The 19,718-nt window shown below is 38.3% G+C and overlaps 1 protein-coding gene across 5 annotated transcripts in view; it reads left to right on the top strand.

Moving 5' to 3' along the window:
• VTI1A (vesicle transport through interaction with t-SNAREs 1A) overlaps positions 1-19,718 on the top strand; it is a 395,143-nt gene that overhangs the window by 85,817 nt on the left and 289,608 nt on the right. For 3 of the 5 annotated variants that reach the window (XM_066355095.1, XM_066355092.1, XM_066355096.1), the window contains exons 5-6: positions 2,984-3,004; positions 7,674-7,758. In XM_066355095.1, coding sequence (XP_066211192.1) covers positions 2,984-3,004; positions 7,674-7,758 — 106 coding nt within the window. The remainder of the gene's footprint in view (positions 1-2,983; positions 3,005-7,673; positions 7,759-19,718) is intronic. The other 2 variants (XM_066355094.1, XM_066355097.1) reach the window with 1 other exon arrangement.

Below are 19,718 nucleotides of genomic sequence, written 5' to 3'. Positions count from 1 at the left end.
CTCAGTTTCCATATACAAAATTATATTGATCCATGAATTAACCTGAGTAAATGAAATTTGAGTAAATCCCAAATAGACGTTTCAAAGACAGATATATAAAGAGTAGGACATTTGTAAACGTGCCAAACTTTTTGTAGCAAAGCAATATTCAGCAGATAGGACTGCTTAATTTTTTAATACGAGGTTCTCTTAAGTTCTGATTTGAGCTTGCTGTGCATAAAGTGTGTCAAACTTCAGCCTCAGACCAGGAGGTGAGGTTGGTCAATTTAATTCCCCAAGATCTAAAGAAGGTCGGTATCATTTCATATAGCCCTGGCAGAGCAGATCATTACCAGGCACAAATCTGTTAGTTACGTGCTGAGGGTTTATAGCAAAATAAATAGACTGTCATCATAAGTTCAGAAAATTGTGTGTTCGACCCACGATAATGTGTAAAGGGCGTTTAATAGAGTTCAGCATTTATTCGTTATCTGTATGCGGACAGAGACGGCAGTCGCGTTATCAGCTTTAAAAAAAAAACTCGGGAGTTACGGGGGTCACGTGATGCACCGCCCACGCGGAGGCGTGCGCAGGCCCCTTGCATGCTCCGCAGAGCAGGTTTGATTTAGTCACAGCAGAAGGCTTAACCACAAGAGATTCCACTGGTTCAAACCAGCGTAAACCAGATTTTTGCAGCCCACAAAGGGACAGATTACCTCTTGTAGCAAATTCTGCATGGGGGGGTGTGCAGGGTAGAAACCTCTTTGTTTCAAAAAAAGATGTTGATTATCATAACTCAACATGGTGGCATGGCTCACTTTCATGTCACCCATGATGAAGCCAGTAGCTCCATAAAATAAGAAATCACTACTTTCAGTCTAGTCTAAGCATTGTTAATTTTCACGTAGTATAGGCCATCTTTTGTTTACTTGAAGGAAAACTCTCAACCCTTAAAAAAAAAAAAAAAAAGCTTGAGATGAAAGCCCCTCCCCTTACCTAGCTTAGCTGCAAAGCCGCCGTAGGGCTTGCATGCAGCCACGCAGCACAAACGAGATAGAACATTTTTTGTTTGGAACCTATTGAAAAAACAAATGAGTAGCATTTTAAACACTCATTGATTATGGCAGGGGGGCATTCCCCAAATGGTCTCCATTGCTGAGGAGTAGTTTTAAACTTTGGCCCTTTAAGTATCATAGTCAAGTGATGAATGGTGCCCCCAGAAAGAAAAGATAGCTGTGCGATCAATTCCCAGGTCGTCTCTTTCTGAGAATTAATGTTTGCCTTTTTTTTTTCCCCCATGATGTTCGGATACCAAAGAAAAAGATTCCGATATGTGATAGGCCAGGTACTTTAAGTTAAATTTTTACCTCCTCTGGGCAAGAACAGTAAGTCTACACATAAAATGAGAAGGGGCTTTTATACACACTCACTGGATGGTTGGTGAGAGAATGTGCCAGAGTATTAATTAAAAATAATGATAACTTCCTTTGTATTTTGAAAGGCCGACATTAAAAGTTTCATTTTCACTTAATGCACTGTGAGACATTACGTGGTGGATTTTGTACCCATTTTATAAGAGATTCATAACGATTTTGAAATCTCATTCTTTTGTACTTGAAATACTTTTCATACAACAAATGAAATAACAGCATAAGCTGGAATGCATGCTGCCTTCTTTGAATTGGAAACAAAAACAGCATTAAGCATTGAGAAATCCAGGCTATCGTAAACATGATACTTTTAGAGAGACTTATAGTGGGCAATTCATAGCACGTTTCTCCCAAAGCAATAGTTTAATTTATTGGCCTGCATATGTCAAGTATTGTAACAGATGTTACAGATATTTGGATGTTTAAAAATTATCAGTTGTAGACCTGAATTGCTGAGGATGCACATTTCAGACTTAGAATGTGGTTTATAGTCTCTTAAAAACACAGGTTTCAGTTTCTGCACCTGCAGAAACTACGGCAGTCATCTCAACTATCCAGTATTTGTGGTGTGCACTGCTGGCAAATGTACACACTACACACACACAGAATGAGCCAGGCGTGTGGCTAGGTCCATTTTCTACGTTCTGAAGATTTAAGCGACTTGTTTTATCCGCTGTATTTAAGGCAAATATTCTACAGAGGAGACTTAAAAATGTCACCATAGGACAATTTACTAACAAAGAGTGGTGTGGGATCTGACTTCAGTGAAGAGAGACTGCAGTGCACATGAAGTAAGAGAGCTCATCGCTTTGAAATGGCCCACTTTACAAAATGAAGAAAATTGAAAAATAAACACCCCCCCTTAAAAATTTTAAAACACCATGTGATTTCAGTAGCCTCTTAAGCAAGACAAACACCTAGAAATTAACTCTAATATACGCAATATTTCTAAGGATAGTTAAATATTGTCTGATAGCATGTCCTAATTATTTTCTATTCTGTCATGTATTATTCTCAGTTAAAATAATATGTCCAAATATAATCTTTTTTACTAGCATGGGTATAATGACATTAACTAACAATAGTTTTTTTCAATATTTATTGGAACAAGAGCATGAACTAGTAATCATTTTCATTTGTAGGTAGACGCTGAAATCAGTTGTCAAGATTCAAAATCGAGAAACATCTTGAAAACTTGTATATACAAAACCTTTTTAGTGGTACATTCTTAGAAGAGAGGAACAGTAAACTTGTTTTCTTTCTTTATAATATAGACTTCTATGAAGTCGTTCCCCTTTATTTCATGATGGTGTCTTAGATGTACTTTAAAAGAGAATTTCACACTATTCTCTTTGTTTAATGTGACAGTGTGAGAAAGTGATCTTTATTCGTTCAAAAAACTCTGCATGTAGTCTATGTTTAGGTTCTTTTAATGTGTTTGTCTGTGATTTTTAAATGCTAAACATGTAAACAGATAAATTGTCAATGTTAATTCTGTATCCTGTCACACAACTGATCTTTCTTTCCTGCCATTTCTTTCCTTTTTATCTTTTTTTTGTGCATTCATGTTGCAGTTGATAAAATTACGTGAAGAGGTGAGTACTTCCTAGCCTGCTTTTTTTTTTTTTAATTCTGCTTTTCCCTATAAAATTGAGTTTCCAAATCTGAAGTAAGATGTTTGTGTTCATTTTTTCCAGGAAAATCAGCATATAGCAAAAGTATCGATTGGATTGCTAGAAATAGTCTCTGCTGATTGTCTTTAAGAAACAGATCTATGCAAGTCATGCTTGTCCCAGAGATCATTGTTATTGGTTGGCATCAGGGGAAAATTCATATTTTTAAAAGCCCAAAAAGGAAAAACAAAGGAATATCTTAAAACTATACCAAAGTCTAGTTTTAATGTAGACTAACTTCAGACTGTTTTACTGGCATTGGTTTCACAAAGAAGTAAATGATTAGGGTATTTTTTTCCCCCCTAACAATCTGGTTTACTTTACTGAAAACTGTTTTTTTAATAAACTTCCTTTTCTCACCCAAAGTTTAACGTAAGATATCATGAATCTATTATCCTTTTGGGGAAAGACATATAAATGTAATAAATGCCCTTCTAGTCTGTGTACACTTAGATACATACCTAAGAGTAACCAAAGCTCTCATCATTGTTTAATACTTTCTTTCTGTAGGAAATAGCACTCAAGTGACTTCTCATTTTTTCTGAGTTTGTTAGCTTGTTCAGTAATGCAGCCTCATACTTTTTTTTGTGGCCCAGCAAATACTGATAGCAATGTTTATGATTTTTATCCCCCTATCAATGAACAATGCTGAGTGATTCTGTGCTTTTAATTAGGCCAAACTCACCAAATAGGCTTTGGTATTCTTTTCAGAGATAGAGTAGTTTTATTTTTTTAGTTAGTTAGGTTGAGTGTTTCTACTTTTATATTCAGGGATAAAATAGTAGCCCATATTGTAATTTAAAAAATTGCTCAATCGCCTATAATAAGAGTACTATGAATTATTTCTGAGTTTCGATTGAGACTTTCCTAGAAGTTTTCTGTTAGGATGTCATCATTCTCTAGGTGATGTGAATGCTAATTTAGAGGCTTGGAGGAAGTGGTTTTCAACAAATCTTCTGATTGAAGACGCGTGAGGGATGTCTCCTCTTAGTAAAAGTAATAATGACATAGAAAATGAAGGGTAAAAGTACGCAAAACTCGCACCCTCTAACCTCCTTGCATTTTATCTTCTCTACATGAAGCAGATGTATACACTAAATGAATATAATCAATTGCAGTTCTGATATGTAAGATTATTCCTGAGAGGAGTGATGAATCCACGTTATATTTTTTGCAAGACAGACTATCTGCTCGTGTATATTTGCATATGTTCATGCTTAGGTGGAGAAGCTGAATTTTAAAATGTTATTGGAACTAACAATAGCCTTAAAAACCTCTATGTGGGGAAATTACCTGCAGCTCTGGCCCCTGAATTTACAATGAATGTAATTAATGAAAGTATTTGCCTTATTACAATCGGCAGTTTTGACAGAAGACTTTTTTTACTGTTGTTAAGTTGAATTGTGTGGACTGAGCAATCTTAATTCTGTAAGCTGCAAGCATCATGTCTGCATTCCTTTTAAAATTTTATCAGTTATACTTCTCGAATGCGTGTTTCCAAAACTAACCTGTAATAAAATGTACTTGGAAGAATTATACCACTCAACTAATGGACTAATATATTCTGAAATAGCCTTTTAACAACCTTTGAAATGGAGGTAGCGCTGATACTTATGGACTAGACTGTGGTGATGACAGTGCATTGCTATATGGTTTGCTCCGAAGTGATTGTTTCTCAGCCAGGATTCTAATAGGAATCAAACTGAATGGAGCCCAGAATTCTGTCTTGTACCTATCCTAAAGAAAACAGGCACTCATCTCCTCTGAAACAGGATGTTCTGTTGTGTTTGGAAACAAAGTGTGCCTCATCCCTTCCCTGTGAGGCTCTTCTCGGGCTCAGTTCTGGGAGCAGGGCGTGCTTGGAGGCAGGCTGGTAGTGCACTGGGAGCTGACTGCCGTTGGCTGTGCCTGGCTCTCCGTTTCAGTCCCGCACCTCCGGCTTTCCACCCTGCCCCGCTCCTCACACAAGTTGAGCTCTGTCTGAAGCTCCTGCACAGCTTTACTTACCTGCTTTGAAAAGGGCCGAGAAGAGGGTGAGAAGAATGAGTCTGGTAGGGAATGTGGGGGCAAGTTGAAAGCATCAGCTGCTACTGGAGTGCATTTCCTTTCATTTTCGGAGACCAGGGCAATGCACAACTAAGGGAACAATGTAAATAGCACAGCTGTTACAAGAACTTGTTTTTAGCTAGACGGAAGTGAAGAGGTTCCAAAGCACAAAGTGAGGCCCTGCTGGAGAGCCGCTGATAAACCGATGTCCTCTTGTGTGCACATTTACGCTGATAAAACCGAACCGTCTTGCAGAGGAGTTGTTTGTATTATTTAGCAATATATTTTTTTAGTTATTTTATAAATTTATTCCCCATCAGAGCCGTACATGGAATAATCTGATTTGGCCCCCTTGTGTGGAATCTCAAAAAATATTTCACATTTAAATGCTTTGTTTTCTACATTGTATATAATCATATAATTAGACTTCCAATTTCCGTTATTGATCTTGGACTTTTAAAAAAGCTACAGTAGCTAAATGTTTTCTTTCAATTTAGTGACATCATCCAATCTGAAAATGCACTAAAAAACCTTCGTTTTGTTACTCTGGATTAAAATTCAGATTACTCCTGATTTTACAAATCCGACATCTGTTTGGAGACTCACCAATTGAAATTAAGTCCTTTGTTAAGTTAGGAAACATATTCAGAGAAGGGGAGAATAATCCTATTCCCCCCAAACCTGCATGTAGTAAGAATTATAAGAAAGCTATTTGATAAGCTGAGGAAAATGTTTAATTTTATATAAAAGTAGTCATTCCAAACACACAGAGCTCCCCTTGCCTCTCTTTTTTCTGAATTACAGCCTTTAGTAATTTTGCATTTCCATGATATAAGCTTTCCTTCTTTCCTCCCTTTTATTTATTTCGTTTAGTTGTTATTTTATGTTTTATTTTTTGCAGTGGGTGGGGCACTTTTCTCTTAATTTCTCCACTGTATATTAGACAACTCTATTAATTATTACAGACTGTTGTTGCAGCTTTCCTGACCTTCACATCAGGTCCTATCCCTCTGTTCTAAATGCATTGTTTTAATGATTCTTACCCCCCTCCCCCAGCCCTTCCCCCAAAAAAATTTTTTTCAAGGAAAGCTTTGATGTGGCTTTAGCTGCCTCCAACGTCTGGCCGCATCTCAGATGTGTCACCTATGCCGGGAGGGAATAAGGAAATCACGTTTTGAATGGTAATGATAACATACTAATCACTTCCTTTCTTTGAAGATGGAAGCGCGATATTCTGTCAGCATCCCTGGCTGCTAGAGCTTGGAGGCACTGGTCTAGGTGTATTAGCTTAAGTGTGCATGTCAATACAGCTTGCATCTCCAAGATCCGTGGGGGCTCATTAGAGCTAGGTAGATCGTTTCTCTCGACAGCCACTCAGATAATATGTATGGCACCTCCTTTTTTATTATTATTAGGAAGCATTTCTTCTATTTTAAATGACATCTGTCAACAACACAAAGTTGTAGGAGTTGTGGTTGCAATATTTCTTTCTTTTTGACCAAACACCAAAGCTAATTTGAGGGGGTAAGCTACTAGTTGATACAAATACATGTATGCATGTGCATACACACACCCAAATGTTCACACACACATATTCATATATTTCTAAGTATTCAGACATACATGCATCGACACATGCACACTCACATATGCACGCAGATATTCTTACCATTTGCAGCCATGATTAGCTTACGAATCTGTATGTCAGCCTGAATAGACCTAGTGTAGAATCATGGTTAAAAACAAAAACAAAACTTAGTGTAGAAAAGAAAGTTTAGAAGCTGAGAATTTGGGTAAGATCCTCTAATTGCCCGATCAAATACAATATGAAAGAGTACATATCATTATTATATTAGTTCACAGACTAAAACATTATGTGTCAAAAGTTTACCTTCAACCTAGTATATAAATGTACAACTTTGTACATCTGTGTGATGGAGAAACATGCGTCTCCTGTTTCGTGGTGGTTGCCCCGAGTTATCTTAAACTAGAACTGCTGTTTAGTATTCTGTTTTTGTAGCATATGTTGTTCTCTATGGCATCTTGCCACACATCCAAAATAGGGAGACAGTCTCTTAAAACTAAAGTTCCTGTTTAAAAACTATCTGCAGAAATTAAAGGAACAAGTGAGTGTTTTAAATTGATTGTATTTTGTATCAAATACATATAAAATAAGGGTCATAGGTCTATGCAAATATCCCAGACATCTATCTACCTCTGCTAAAACAGGGAAGATCCAGTTAGCTGTGGTCTTAGTACATTTTTCAATGTTTTGAGTAAGATTTATTGTGGCCACATGCCACACAAGTCTGCCTTTTGAAACAAAAAAAAAAAAGTGGATGTGCCGTACACGATTGATTAATTGCAAATCTGTCCATTGTACTGGTTCTTATAATGGAAGATTTGCTAAAAATTATCTCTAATAGGTTTGACTGTCCCCCTCCTCCAAAAATGTTAGGGCATACGAACACATTATTTTTTTAAAGGCAAAAAAAGAACATTGTAGACGGCTGTCTGATTTTTTTTTTCCCTTTTTCTTTTTCAGAGGGCACATCTGCTCGATAACACAGAGAGGCTGGAAAGGTCATCCCGGAGACTAGAGGCTGGGTACCAAATAGCAGTGGAAACCGGTAAGAATTCTGAGAGTGAGCAAATTGTCTTGCTTATGCACAGCAGTCTTCACAACACATGACATTTCAGGGTAACTTCAAAGGGCTCGCAGAGACAGCAGCCCGAGATGTGGTTTACATATTGGGGAGACAATTGGGAGCTTATTTGTGCTTATCTTTTTTCAAGTTAAAAGGCATGACATCTACTGAAAACAGTTCCTGAGGTTTAAAAGTATATATCTGAAAAGAGATGGAATACTTTGTCTAAATTCTACATTTGTCTTAATATGCGGTTACATGTTGTCAGTTTACCCACCCGCAATGATTGCTGGCACACAGTGCAGGCTCCAGTGGTTCGCTCTAATACGTTTATTCACATCTGTACAAATGAACAGTTTAATCAGTCTCAGTGATATGAACTAGGGGCAAAGAAGGAATGAGCCCTGGTTTACCTTGCTTATTTATCCTGGTGTTGGAAATGGTTTCTAATGATCCTGTGGTTTTTGTTTGTTTTTTCAATCATGAACAGAGCCCATAATCAGATATGGAGGGGGAAAAAAAAAATTCACCATAAGCAGCAAGGTTGATGTTCATAATAATCTTATTAGCATTAGTTAATATTGCCCATACTTTTGGTTTGAATTAGTTTCTGGTTTGTTTGTTTGTTTTTCAGAAAGCATAGCCCTAATTTGACTAATTCTACAACTTGTCTATCTAACATAAACAAGCTTTTTCATTACAAGTGTTTCGTGCAATGACTGTTTTTACACAGTAAATAAATATCCATTAACCCTTCGCAGTCCTCAGTTGCTTACCGCTTAGCTTTCCTTTTTGTTTGGTTTTGCAGAGTATTAGTATGATCTGTTTAACATATTTTGGAGAGCTGTTGCCTGGTATATAAACCACAAAAATATATGGTTAACATTTTCATCATTTTTTAAACACTTAGGTCACAAAAATGTTCATTTTGGAAGAGCAGGTATAATGAAAATGATTCCAAATAATTTCTTTGGTTAATTCCCTTGCTGGGTTCATGGCTCTTCTACGTTGGCTGGCCTTTGGGAGCAGTTCTAAGAAACTGAGTAGGAAGAACCTGAATGGCATTAGTTTTATAGTAATGGTAAGAAAAATGAAGGAAACCATAAACCTTTCAGATTTCTTAACAGAATAGGCAGCCCTTCTTTCTGAGATCATTGGTAGATTAACTGCCAGCCCTGATTGGAATAAAAGCCAGCTTTTGTTTGTTCCTTTTGTCCTTGGGCTCACCTTTAGAACTATGAGTAAAGCAAAGGGCCATGAACATGAGGTCCAAGGACCAGGCTCGGGTTCTAGCTCTATTTGTGTGACCTTGAGCAAATCACATAACCTCTCTGAGCCTCAGTGTCTTTTTCAACAAAATGGAAATGCTATTGCCCATCTCAAAGTATTCCTAAGAAATGACGGCATGTATAAAAATGTTTTATACACTATAAAGCACCGTACAAGTATAAATATTTTTATGAATGTGTTAGTCATTTGATGATGTACAGGCATTTATCTTTGTCTCATAGAAAAGTTTTTTATTGTGATTAAAATTTGTGTGGATTAAAGGAGTTTTTAAAAAATGTTACTTGACATCCTTGGGCAATGAAACACTATACCTCTTGAACATAATCATCAAGGACCTCCTTTGATAAAACAAGCCATTGACGAGCCTCTTTCCACATAGAGACTTGGTTGGGTTGAAGACATTCTTACAGTGACACTGACCACAGGGCTTGGTTTGGCTGATTGGACTGCCCTTTCTCTTTCACTCCATCATGCCTGTCATTCCCTCCTGAAGCTGAAGGAAGTCATTGAAGAAGTCAGAGATACTAGAGAGTATCATGTATTTTTTTTATTTTTTATTTATTCATTTAGAAAGGAGAGAGAGAGAGAGAATGGGGGAGGAGCAGGAAGCATCAACTCCTTATGTGCCTTGACCAGGCAAGCCCAGGGTTTCGAACCAGCGACCTCAGCATTTCCAGGTTGACGCTTTATCCACTGCGCCACCACAGGTCAGGCTCATGTACTGATCAAGGTATAAGATTGAGTGGGTTTTGGGAGTGACTCTTTTTTGCTTGTGAAAAATATAACAACCACACCAAACTATCAATGCCATCAACATGGAACATGTCAGTTTAAGAGCAGCCCAAAAACCAACCTCAGTCTTTTTGGAATTTTTAATGGTAGATTAACTGCCATTAATTGCTATGGTAGATTTACTGTAAAGCTTTAGAAAGTTAGATAATTGTTTGTTATATAAGGCTTAGGAACTTCTTAAAGACTATAAAAACCAAGTCTGTGAAGAGACATGAATCTGAGCTTTGTGGAGGTAAAGACAGATGTCACCCATACAACCTCCGCCTAGACAGGGGTCATCCCGAGAATTTCTTGGATGCGTTTGAAAGTGGATCGAGAAATGAGAAAGCAGGCACAAACCTTTTTTCTTTTTTGCACTTGCTTCTTACTAAAGTAATGTGGGGGAAAAGTAATTGTGAGGGACACCATGTTGCTTGAACATTTGTGCTTCCCTGCTAGCCCTCGGCCTAGCTGTGTCTGTTCAGCCAACAGCTCTCTCTCTCTCTCTCTCTGCATCTGGGTTATGAATATAAATTTGTGATTCTGATCATTTTGTTTTAGTAGCTGTAGAAGAATAGCATCTTTCAAAACAGAACACTTTTAGTGCTTATTGGTTTCTTTTTCTTAAAAGACAATGAAATGTGGCCCTGGCCAGTTAACTCATCTGTAGAGCGTCAGCCTGGCATCTGGGAGGAGTTCTGGGTTTGATTCCCAGTCAGGGCACACAGGAGAAATGACTATCTGCTTCTCCATCCCTTCCCTTTCTTTCTCTCTCCCTTCCTCTCCCACAGCCATGGCTTGAATGGTTTGAGCTAAAGTTGGCCCCAGGCACTGAGGATAGTTCTATGGCCTCAGCTTCAGGTGCTACAAAAAATAGCTTGGTTGCCAAAAAATGGAGCTGCAGCCCAGCTGAGCAGAGCATTGCCTGGTAAGGGCTTGCCAGGTGAATCCGGTTGTGGCGCATGCGGGAATCTGTCTCTGCCTCCCTGCCTCTCTCTTAATAAAAAAAATAAATAAAAAAAAAAAAAATAAAGTCAGTGAATTGCAAGGAGAAGAAGATGTGGGAGAGTTAGTATGGGTTTTTTTTTTGTTTTTTGGGGGGGTTTTTTTTGTATTTTTCTGAAGCTGGAAACGGGGAGAGACAGTCAGATAGACTCCCGCATGCGCCCGACCAGGATCCACCCGGCACGCCCACCAGGGGGCAACGCTCTGCCCCTCCGGGGCGTCGCTCTGCTGCGACCAGAGCCACTGTAGCGCCTGGGGCAGAGGCCAAGGAGCCATCCCCAGCGCCCGGGCCATCTTTGCTCCAATGGAGCCTTGGCTGCGGGAGGGGAAGAGAGAGACAGAGAGGAAGGAGAGGGGGAGGGGTGGAGAAGCAGATGGGCGCTTCTCCTGTGTGCCCTGGCCGGGAATTGAACCCGGGACTTCTGCACGCCAGGCCGACGCTCTACCACTGAGCCAACTGGCCAGGGCCAGTATGTTTTTTAAAACAGCATAAAAGGGAGAAATGGATTCCAAGTGTTGGGCTGAAAACTAGTTCTGAACCACCATACATTCTCACCAGTCCACAGCAAAATGAGGTTTAAAAAGGGTGAAAATGGCGACTTTCTCATAAGGCATACTTTACTAATTTAAAGGACTACCTTTTGTAATATTTTATTTTTCCTGTTTTGGGCTGATAAAAGGAGTTTTATGATCAGATAGAAATAGTAGATAGAAATTATAAATTTTTTTCTCTACCTGGAAAAATAACAAACTTGGCAGCTGTTTATTGGGCTCCTTGCAATGTTGTCTTCAAATTTTATTTGTCCTCAGAATCTAGGAACTATTTAAGAAAGACAGAACAACTCTATTACTTGACCTTGGCATTAACCAGCTGGGTGACTTGGAGAAATCACTCGACCTGTCTGGACATGCTCTTTACTTGAAAAACTTCATCCAGGCGCCGGTTCTATGTCTCCCATCAGGTTGCTGTGAAGTAAAATGAGGTCACGTACTTAGACAGTAAAGAGGGCTCAGTAGGAGTCATTATTTTTATACACTGCCATCCGCTAACTGTGGTTTTCGTTTTAAATTATTGACTAAAGATTTCAACAAAAATCTGTAAACTTTTCTGTTCATTAACTTGATGACAGTTATTGGCAAATATCATTTTTAAAAAGTTTGTTATGTAAATCAATTGTATGTAGAGTAGAATACAAAGCATGTTCCTTTGGCCACTAGTATCTTCTAAACTTGTTGAGCCATATCTGATATTTTTGAAAGTTATTTTTTAAAATTGGCACTATCTCTTTAAGAACAGCTACTTATAAGAGGGGCACATGTCTGGAATACACTTGGTCAGACAAAAAGTACACAGTCGTCTCTTAAGTGCCATTTACACCTTGATGTGTGTTGAGTTTAATACTAATCATATTTCTTTCCTGGATCCATTCCTATTTGAGAAAATTGACGAAGTTATAAGTTAATTGAACAGCTCTGTTTAGAAAGGAAGTGACACATGGAAGAGTATATGACAAACTAACAAGCTGACGCTGACATTTCAAAGACTAACATCAAGTGGGAAAGTTATCAGACTCATTAACAAAACTTGGGGGTGACTATCAAAGACCAAATACTGTGCTGATTGTACAAGTCGTTGGCTTGATCCAGTTTGGTATTTCTTACAAGTTCTTGTCCTAGAATCTGTGCCTATAAGACGGCTTTTCTTTTTATTAGTTATTACTAATAGGTATGATTCTCAGTTGTGTGAAGGAGATCTATTTTGTTTTTTGGTCAGGGACTTGACATTCAAAACTCTGGGTCATCTGCCTTTTAGTCTATAATTATGATTATTTTTTTCTGAAGTAAAAATCCCAGACTGACAGTAGGCACAAAATTAATAAAAAGCTGTATGATTAACAAAAGAAGCAGGCCAAAAGAGAAGTTATGCAAGGGCAGCAATGCACGGCTCGTTCTCCCCTTTCAGTCTATAAACAGGTAGTTTAAGACACTCATGACTGTGCTACCCTATACGTAACTGGGCCCAGTACACCTGGCAGTGCATCTCTGGAACCATGAGAGCATTTGCAGTCAGTAGCCTCACATCATTAAACAGTGATTTGCACCAGGTACTAACCTTGGTCCTTCCATCCTAAGAACCCAAGCCTGTGAATCAGCACCCCTTCTCTCAGTGGTCACTTCAGGCCACCTAGCTGTGACGGTCCATTTGGTCATTGATCTCTACAACTGGTCGCTGTACTTCTGCCAGCCTTGCATTGAAGAAGAGGTGCCGCCTCCTCCCTCAGGTCCTTGCAGGTTCCCTGCCATGGACTAGGGGCGGCCACGGGTAGAAATATTACATTTTTTATTGAGCACTTACCATGGGCCATGCACTGTTTTCAGCACTTACATTCACTATCTCTTTAATCCTCAGCACAACCCTATGCAGTAACGACCTGATCTGAATTGTAGAGGACAAGGAATATAGCGGTAGAGTGGCCCAGGAGTGCAAACTGGAGATGTGATAGGAGATGTACTATAACAGTCCAAGATTTGGTTCTTTTACCAGTTGAGATGGTGAAGATGCAGGATAAATTCTATTAAGCCGTTTTAAAAGGCATTCTGGAGCAAGGAGTTGGAGTTGTATCATTAATTTTCTTAACAACTGACATGAGATTCCCAAAGATTCTTCCTTAAGGATATCCCCAAACAAATGGGAAGTTGTTGGTCCATGTACCTGGTATAGCTTTACAGACCATCAGGCCAGTGGTAGTAGAAACTTGTGATTATAAATCTGAGCTTAAAACCAGGTTTATGATCATGTATTCTCTCACTCTCTTTGTTCTCTTCTTTTATTTCTCTCTCTCTGTGTGTGTGTATGTATGTGTGTGTATGTGTGTGTAAAAGCATTTAAGTTCTACTCTCCTGGAAATTTTCAATTATGTCATGCAATGCTATCAACTATAGTCACCATGTTTACGTTGGAACCTCAGATCTTACTTATCTTTTTTTTTTTTTTTTTTTTTTTTTCATTTTTCTGATGCTGGAAACAGGGAGAGACAGTCAGACAGACTCCCGCATGCGCCCGACCGGGATCCACCCGGCACGCCCACCAGGGGGCGGCGCTCTGCCCACCAGGGGGCGATGCTCTGCCCATCCTGGGCGCCGCCATATTGCGGCCAGAGCCACTCTAGCGCCTGGGGCAGAGGCCGAGGAGCCATCCCCAGCGCCCGGGCCATCTTTGCTCCAATGGAGCCTTGGCTGCAGGAGGGGAGGAGAGAGACAGAGAGGAAAGCGCGGCGGAGGGGTGGAGAAGCAAATGGGCGCTTCTCCTGTGTGCCCTGGCCGGGAATCGAACCCGGGTCCTCCGCACGCTAGGCCGACGCTCTACCGCTGAGCCAACCGGCCAGGGCAGATCTTACTTATCTTATAGCTGAAAGTCTTTTCCCAAGTTTGTGCCCTTTTACAAGTATTTTTAAAATAACAAATAAGGATTTTACTTTAATTTCAATATTTCAGTACCATATTATGGTTACCTAATTTTAAGCTGCAGATATTCACTATATTAGGGATATACTTCCATAGGTCTGTTTTATATGATGTGTTCAGATTATTTTTTTGCTTTTTATGATTGCATCATCTAATTTTGAATTTATTTGACCCTAATAGCCAGAGAAACATGGTATACTCGTTTCTCTTCTGAAAAACAATTCTTAGAATTATAGCTTTTTCATGAGAATGCGATAATTTTTATACATCACTGTTTCTCTTTCTATTTAGCCTGTCTCTTTATAGGAAAAGCAATCACTACTGGTATCAGGTTACATTTTTTAAGAATCAGACAAATGTGTTTCATGTACGGAACTTTTTTAAAAATCTGAACAAGTACACTTACAATGTGGTGACTTCCTTTATATCTGTAATAGTCTAAAAGTCTTGGCTAGAACTACTGATGGGGTTTTCCTGTGTCTTTTATGGGGTTATATGGGGATTATGAGGCAAAGAGGACAACACCACAGCCATATCACATTCTATTTTGTGGTCCTTGATACTGTCTTTCAGCTCACATTATTATTATTATTATTATTATTATTATTATTTCAGTCAACACACTATAGAACTCATTTAGAAATTTTAATCAGTTTTGGAAGTATCTATTGAGACAGAAATTTTTATCAAACTCAAAGCCAGTCATTTCCTTTATTATTTCAGGAATTTCTTCCATGGCTACTGACATTTTCTTATTCTTCCACCTCTTCTCATTATTTTAATCCTCTTATCATCTTCTTCCTTTCCATTCTTCTTTTAAGAAATATGAGAGCATTCACTATGTACAATGTAATAGTTTGGTTCCAAAGTACACATCTTTGAATGCGTTAATTTATCATCTACAGAAAAGACAGAATGGGTAAAACAATGCACTATAATAGAAAGCAATGCATAAAACTAGTTGTCATTTTGCTTGAAACTGAGCTAGCATCTCTTAGAAGAAATATGAGAAAGTTTTGTTTTTGGTTATTTTCCCCTGCCTTTACTCGTAAGTCATTTATAAGTCTCCTGGGAAAAGAAACCCAAAAAGTATTAACTGTGTTCTTTGCTCTTAAAGCTGTTATCAGTTGGTAGAAGAATACGTTTCTGATTCTGTAATATTAGTGGGAGTGGTATACGTTATATGAAAGAAGGCAAATATTGTGTTTCACTCATTTAACAAGCTTTTCTTGAGCTTTACTGAGTGTCAGGTGCTTCAGGAATGCAGAACTAGAGGAACGAGCTACCCCTGTCCTGGGTTGTCTGAGCACTGAATGCCGTGTCTGTAAACACCTGAGATTGTTAAGTACTTTTGTTTAGGCACAAATTGGAATTTCAAAAGAAGACATGTTTATATTTTTGCAGCCATAGCAAAATTTTTTTAGTCTTCTCTTTTTAGATTTTTATTTATTCATTTTTAGAGAGAGAGAGAGAGTAAAGAGAAAGAGAGGAGAGGGGGAGGAGCAGGAAGCATCAACTCTCGTATGTGCCTTGACCGGGCAAGCCCAGGGTTTTGAACCAGTGACCTCAGCATTCCAGGTCGACACTTTATCCACTGCGCCACCACAGGTCAGGCCCAGCTATAACAAATTAACACTTTATGTTGCTCTGCAATATAGGACCAGAAAATAGGATTGTACATTTGGGTTGGTTTTAACTATATATTTTTTCCAACCATATGTATAATATTTTAGAGAAAATATTTTTCCAGAGAAATATTGATAGTAAGTTTATCTTTAGAAAATGTTTCTCTGTTCACTATTTTGAGTGGTGAGCTATGTGGTTGTCCTTTCACAATTAAAGATATCTCTGTTTGAATATGCAATTTTTTTAATGCTGAGAAGAGTTACCTGGCCATGTTCTATGAGTTTTAAAATGTCTACCCAATGGTAAAATAGTAACTTTTAATGTGTAGTGATCACTTACTTTATAATTACAATACTGTTTAAGTATTACACCTCATAAAGCTGTGATTCTCTTTTGAAATGAATAAAGGAGGTTGTCCTATGAATGAAACTCTTAAAGAATATTTTCACATTACACTTAAATTTGCTTTGTGAGGTGCCCTGAGATATTGGTGCACTACATAGTGTGCTAAGAAAAGGATGTCATTTAAACCCTATTTGGAGAACCTTCTCCTTAGGTGGTCCCAGTTAATTCATAGGGTTCATTTTTAATCCATTAAAAAGTATTATACTCATTTTTAAAGGTGTCTTATCCCATAGTGCCTATCACTTTTCCATTGGTTTGTAAGACACACGTGAAACCATTCTTATTCTGTTGCATCTCTGTGAGTTGAGAAAGGATGGTGACCAAAGGCAGCCACTAGAATGCCAATTTGCTTTCAAACATTACAGTAAAGGACAGTTAAGCTTATGACCTTGTTGCACTTTGCTTATAAAACTTTCCTTGGGAATTTTTTTAATCAGGTTTATTTTCCCTTTGACTCTGATTTCTCGTGTCCAGAAGTTTTCTTTGCAGCCCTGTTTATGTATTTAACAGCATTTGCTGAGGTGGCTACCACAGAACTGTCACAGCATGGGTTTGTTGGACTAAGACTTTGTGTACGACTTATATCAAGTGGAAAAGTTGATGGACACGAGCTTTAAAAATGGCTTTTTGTGTGTGCTCTACATTTGAAGCTTTCGTCTGTATATCCTGTTGGGCTACAGTGTTTTCCAACGTTGCCATAAGAGAACAAAGTCAACATTAAAAAAATAATTTTTTATTGAAGAATATGTTTTTCCAAGTAAAGTCATTATCAAAGGGACTGTCATGGTGGGTCATCATTCATGTGTGGCACAGGGTTGCCCTTTTGCATCTTGAGATAGAAACTCTTAAGTCATAGTTAAATAAATATCTATTTATTTAGAGAGAACAAGAACCCACCCTAAAGCCGGGCAAGGAAAAAAGCTTTTTGAAGACTTGTCTCTTTGGAGGAAAAATAAGTGTGTTGTTGAGTAATACTGCCATTATCCTTCTTGTTGGTATTCTCATCACAATCAATTGTCTAAGGTCCTGTTCCACATTAAAGGGCTGATATGTATGTCAACATAAAATAGACTTTTAAAATGGAGCTAATTGTCTTTGTTTCCATTTTCAGTGCTGTTTATAATATATGGCACTTTAATAGACCACAGTTGAGCCTTAACATTATTCAGAAAACAAATATTGGCCCCTAAGAAAATAGACCTGGACTGGGCTAAGTTGATTTCTGAAATGGCAAGAAAAATATTGCCTTAAATTAATATGATTAGCAACATTTGCATTTGGGAGTCAGGTAGGGGAGATATTCAACACACTGCAAGGGGGTAACAGATTTTTTTTGTAATTTAGGAAGGAACAGACTCTGTCCCAGGCAGTTAAAATACAAAGTTCTTTTAATAAGCTGGAATATCTTGGCAAAATATCTAGTAGGGAAATACATATCAATAAATCCTCATAATAAAAATAGGGTTTTCGAAGCAGGATAGAGGAAGTAACTAAATATATTTCACTGCGTCAGGGACAGACTCAGAGGAGAGGGACCTTCTGGAATAAATAGAGGGGGAGGAAGGAAAGTGGGTAAGCCATGATCAGAGTCAGGCTCTGGGTCGAATACAGGACTTAGGATAATTTCTCGAGTGTCTCCAATGGCATAGCTAACATTCATCATATCTTGGAAGTGGTAACATTAATTTTAAAAATATTTTTTCCCAACTTTTTCTTTCAGAGTAACCTCCCCACGTAATCTATCCATTTTAATAGTCAGATGTGTAATTAGTTTTACTTAATACATTGTGGATGTCTCTAATGCTTTAAATGATAAACTTTGGTACATTTTAACTGTAGCATGTCCTGTAAATAATAATGCTCTTATTAGAAATAACATTGTATAATCTGCTTTGAAAATTTCAAACAACTTTTCCATCTCATTGTATCAATCAATAAATTAGCTTGTTTGAAGTGGAAATTATTTGTTGAGACTGCGTAAGCTGATCCCCTGAAAACTTTCTCAAATGCCATCAATTTTCACCAACCAGAAGGGCTAAGTGTTACTTGGTTTTGTCAAGGAATCAATATTTTCTGTTTCCCTCTTTCTCATTAGCATATACATAAATTACCTATAATGTTCAATGCTCTATGCAGACCTCATGATGATCAGGACCTGTTATTTAAACAAACAAGCAAAACTGTCTTCAGAAGGTTGCCCAGATTTAAAGGATGGACCGATTTTTCTCACTGGTGTTAGCAAAGCACTCTTACAAAGTCATCTAAATTTTTCATGTAGTTGAGTTAAAGAGACTAACTGGAGTGACTTTGTTAATATAAAAAGGAGACCTTTTTGTAAACACTGTGACTCTAAAAGGTAAGCATGAAGATGGACCAAATACCTTATTGCCTCGCTGATATTGCCTGCCAGCTGTGAATTTCCTTACTACAATGAACCCCCTCATTTTTATTGCTGTGTACAAGGGACAGTGTCTCATTTTTCTTCCTACTTGGGCTTCCCGTAGAATGCATACCCCATATAGTTCTTTAAATTCATACTGTTGTGAGAACAAGTCAGTCTCTCTGTTCTCTCCTTTGTTAACTGCAAGTCTCGTGGAGCAGCCGTTCTTTGGTGCCCTCGGTGAGTTGCTGGACTTCGCTCAAATTAAACACTGTAAGATTATCAGCAGATTGCAAAGGTGGAATGTATCTTTCTCTTCGGCATTGTTGTATAACATTGTTTTGATCTGGAAAATGCTAACAAACTCAGACGAACTAATCGTCCCACACCCACTCCTTGTAAATTGAGACTTCATGTCTACCACATAAAGTGTAGGGAGAACACATCTACAATATTTGCTCTCCTGTGAGGATAAGAAAAAATTACGCGTATAAAATACATAGGAATTATTTTAATGCAAGCACCCATTCAGATCACCTGTTATTCACCTGCAGTGAAGCAAAGTGGAACGTGTTTAGAGTTTGTAACTAGACATACACAGGTTCAAATCTTAGATCTGCCACACAATAACTGGGAAATCTTGGGCAAGTTCGTTAGCCTTTCCAAATATTTGCTCCCTACTACATAAAGGTTTTACAGGCTTTCTATATGGAGGTTGTTGTAACCTGCTAATAATCTTATAGTGCTTAGCTTGCACAGAGTCTAGTCTAAATAAGGTGAACTATATAAAATACCCTGTACATGTTAAGTCTATCTGAGTTCTCAGTAAAAGTTGGTTTCCATTTGCTACTGTGCATAACAATACGAGGCCCTGTAACAAATAAACCCCTCATACCCCAGTAGCGGGGTGAAGTCAAGTGTTTCTCATGGAACAGGTCATTCATTGCAAGTGTTCCTGCTGCGTGGACAGCCTTCCGTGTGGTGATTCTCCCCCTCTGGG

The sequence above is a fragment of the Saccopteryx leptura genome, chromosome 13 (genome assembly GCF_036850995.1).
Source record: "Saccopteryx leptura isolate mSacLep1 chromosome 13, mSacLep1_pri_phased_curated, whole genome shotgun sequence".
NCBI classification, from domain to species: domain Eukaryota; kingdom Metazoa; phylum Chordata; class Mammalia; order Chiroptera; family Emballonuridae; genus Saccopteryx; species Saccopteryx leptura.
Note: the sequence above shows the minus strand (reverse complement) of the source record. Positions and strands in the feature narration are given on the sequence as shown.